The 3,993-nt window shown below is 50.4% G+C and overlaps 1 protein-coding gene across 1 annotated transcript in view; it reads left to right on the forward strand.

Moving 5' to 3' along the window:
- LOC311372703 (uncharacterized protein) overlaps window positions 1–3,990 on the forward strand; it is a gene marked incomplete at its 3' end in the record, with an annotated part of 4,124 nt that extends 134 nt beyond the window's left edge. Inside the window, exons 1-5 of the mRNA XM_084489665.1 lie at window positions 1–91; window positions 771–1,063; window positions 2,566–2,693; window positions 3,227–3,308; window positions 3,889–3,990. The exon at window positions 1–91 is cut by the window's left edge and continues 134 nt beyond it. Of these exons, the coding sequence (XP_084345791.1) occupies window positions 773–1,063; window positions 2,566–2,693; window positions 3,227–3,308; window positions 3,889–3,990 (603 nt within the window). The remainder of the gene's footprint in view (window positions 92–770; window positions 1,064–2,565; window positions 2,694–3,226; window positions 3,309–3,888) is intronic.
- Between the last annotated feature and the right edge of the window lie 3 nt (window positions 3,991–3,993).

Genomic DNA, 3,993 nt, shown 5'->3' on the forward strand with positions numbered 1-3,993 from the left:
ATAAAACACGCAGAGCCTTTGAGAGAGACCGCAGAACGAGTCCTGCTCCATGTCGGAACTATCAGAGTTAGGCCTACATGGATACGACTGAGTAAGAACCGACCTTCCCAACACTCACATTTGTATACTAAACAGTCGTCCCTGTTGTCGCCTCTTATTCGGATTCACAACGATATGGATCGCATGTTATTTATATTAACACACGTGTCCTGACTTCTATAATAAGTGCTATTAATGATGAGCTTTTAATGTTTCGTTAATAAATTGACAGTTGTAAAAAGTCATCGCCGTCAGCGGAGTTGAGTTACCATCAGGACAACTGCAGTAAGACGGAGTCCATCGATCGTCTTTCTTGAGTTTGAATTACTGCGACAGAACGGATCATTCGTGTAGTCCGCCAGACACATCGATACACCAGGCATGCATCTGTAGCCACATACTTAAGAACCTACGTACACACACACACACACACACACACACACACACACACACACACACACACACACACACACACACACTCACATACAAATTCACACACACACACACACACACACACACACACACACACACACACACAAGCGGACACACACGCACACACACAAGCGGACAGACAGACACGCACAAATTCACACACACACACACACACACACACACACACACACACACACACACACATATACACAAACACACACATACACACACGTTGGAACACACACACACACACACACACACATCGTAGGTCTTAATCGGTGTGTAACTCATTCTCTAAGCGATGGAGGCAGGGTCCGCGGAGGAGGAGACAACGGAGGAGGAGAACGACCGGGACGCTGGACGCCGTCTCCCCAGAGAGGAGCAGGAGGAGGAGCAGGAGGAGGAGCAGGAGGAGCAGGAGGAGCAGGAGGAGGAGCAGGAGGAGCAGGAGGAGGAGCGACCGGCCGGCCTCTGTTTGACTCCCGCGGGCGACCAGCAGCAGCACCTCCTTCCCATCATGCACTGGGAGGACCTTAGCCTGCGCATCGCCGAGCTGGAGAAACAGGAGCAGCAGAGGAGGGACAGAGCAGAGGTCAGCCCCCCCCCCCACCCCCCCAACACACACACACACAGACCCACGCTGACGGGCTCTGGGGTCGATTCCCTGTGTGGTGCACTGATGGGACGTGACCGTTAACAGGGTCCTCCTGGTTCAGATCTCTTTAATGACGAGGACATCAGAGAGATGTTAACGCGGTTCTGGTTTTCGATTCCCGGTAATTTGCGGGAGCACGACGACGGTCAGGGGAACGTAAACAGGCCCCTGGGTTCGATTCCCCCTCTGGCGGGTCTCGTGATGGATCCTTGCAGTAACCTGGACGGATTCGGGTGGTCGGCTGGTCGTGTGGTCTTGTACAACTCTTCACATGGTTAGCGGTTCTACTCCCTGTGTGGATCAATGAGGGGGTCCTACTGTACAGACGTTAACAGTGTGGTGTCTATTTGGACATTCGAGAGCATCACCAGAATAGCAGAGATACAGCAGAGGGCTGTCTGTTCCTCTTGAGGAGAAAACTGTTTTGAAAACGTTTTGTGTGGTGCAGGGTCATGTTTTGCTGCCATTGCTTTAGAAACATTCGTCAGTCCTTAAAGGTGTCGAAAGTACAATGTAAGAGCTGTCATTTGAGTGTAATCTGTTAGAAATACCATAGGCATCAATCAGGGAAATACTCTGAGAGAATAACAGATTTGAGTGGTTTGCGTTGCCTCATTGTTAGACCATTTAGATCTTAGCCTTCTCCCAGCTCATTTCTGACCAATCAGAGCATCTCTTCCCTGCCTGGTTATCGGGGTCCATCTTGCCGTTGGGTCTCAGGTGTGTGTGAAGGAAGCACTTCTCAACGGCGGAGAAACGTAGGGAGTGAGGGGGGAGGTCTTTGGGTTCATTATCTTTAGTCTATCTTTAGTGTCTTCAAGTCTTGCTCTTTTCTGCTCCTTTCTGCTCTCATCTCTTTACAATTTACAACAAGCCTTACAGCACCTTTCATTAGGGTAGTGCTGGGTGTGTGCTGTGTGGCAAAGAGGTTATAGCTGCTACACACACACACACACACACACACACACACACACACACACACACACACACACACACACACACACACACACACACACACACACACACACACACACACACACACACACACACACACACACACACACACACACACGCAGACAGAAGGCACATACAAAGCAAAGGCCCAAAAACACCAGTGTCTCCTTCTGTTGGCCTCTTCACCCCCTTGTTGACCTGCTTCGGCTATATATAATCTATATATAATCTATATATAATCTATATATAATCTCCTTAATGTGTTTGCTTTTAAGAGGTTAGAGGTTAGAGGTTGAACCCGTAGTGAGGTTGTGTGTTTCAGAGGTTGAACTCGTAGTGAGGTTGTGTGTTTCAGAGGCTGAGCTCGTAGTGAGGTTGTGTGTTTCAGAGGCTGTGCTCGTAGTGAGGTTGTGTGTTTCAGAGGCTGTGCTCGTAGTGAGGTTGTGTGCTTCAGAGGCTGAGCCGTCCTCCCCTTTGTGTTCCAGAGCGGTAGCTCCTTCTCGGGGGAGAGGGAGGAGGAGAGAGGAGGAGGGGAGCTGTGGCGCGGGCCCTGGGTCGCCCGGGAGGAGGAGGAGCAGGGGCGGAGGTGTCGCGTCTCCGTCGTCACGTCACGGTAAAGAACACGCTGGTGACCGGGCCTATCCTCTTTGGACGCCTTGTGTTCAGAGCCGTAAAGTTTATGGGTTCTCTCTGTGACTGACACACACATACATGTGGTTATTACCGTTCACTCTAACTGAACCCATGGTTGTTCTGAAGGGAAGACAGACGGTAAACCTAGTGAGGTTAGTGAGGTAGGCTCATGGTCCCCGACACTGAAATCCAAAAGCATGCTTTGTGCATTTGCTTAAAACTTTTAAAGGGATATTAAATCATATATTTGTTTTGTATTGTTTGCCATTCCAGTTATAATAGCACACAGGAACAAGTAGCCAAGTTACCGCCACAGACATGTTAGGCAGGAGCAGCTTGTCCTTGGGACATTTGAACTAGAAACACTGACTGAGGCTTCTGCCGCATCGCATTCCAACTCCACACTCACTTAAACAGACGGCTTCCTTCCTGAGAGCGTCATCATCATCATCGGCTAGAATGAGACCGACTTTAACTTTGGCCCTGCCTTGTCTCTGTCTTCAACACCAACAGATTTCACAACCACAAGAACCTGCAGCTGTGTTTCATCAACAACAGCGACAGCGACGAAGAGGAGGAGGGCTCCGGCGCCGGGGTCAGTGCCCCGCTCTCTCACGCGTTAGTCACTCATCACCACCACGACGAACGTCCGGCCTCGTGACCCCTCGGGTCCCACAGGCCCGGCGAAACGGAGAGGGGGGAAAAGGATGTGGAACGCTGCGATTTAACGTGTGATTTGGCTTCAAACTAGGTCTAGCTAGGTCTGGCTTCAAACTGGTTCATTTTGAAATATCAGGGAGCAGGACGCAATAGTCCATATTTTGCAGATACCAAATATTTTCAGATACAGATATCTGACTAAAACTAAAGTAAAACTGATTGACCAGTCGCAGGCAGCGGTGCGGTGGGGGGGGAATGTGGGAAAGTTTGAGTATTTCGACAGAGCCGCTGCGCACACGCAAGCACACGAACGCACACAAACGCACACGAACGCACACAAACACACACAACGCACACGCTGCGCTGATAGAAACATAATGCAGAGCTCAGTTTGGGTCGGAAACCGGCCATTTCATCTGTGTGAACTCACCGTCTCGTATGGTGTGTTCTGTATGTTGACAGTTTACAGTTGATGGGTCATACTGTTGTTGTTGTTGTTGTTGTTGTTGTGGCAGGTCTCCCCGGGGACAGGCAGCATCGGCTCACATCCCTCGGGGCTGAAGGACGAGGTGACGGCTGCACTGAGGGCGCTGAGAGACAACCTGGTGGCAGAGGAGAGG

This window comes from Micromesistius poutassou (genome assembly GCF_964030765.1).
Source record: "Micromesistius poutassou genome assembly, contig: SCAFFOLD_1408, whole genome shotgun sequence".
Lineage (NCBI taxonomy): Eukaryota > Metazoa > Chordata > Actinopteri > Gadiformes > Gadidae > Micromesistius > Micromesistius poutassou.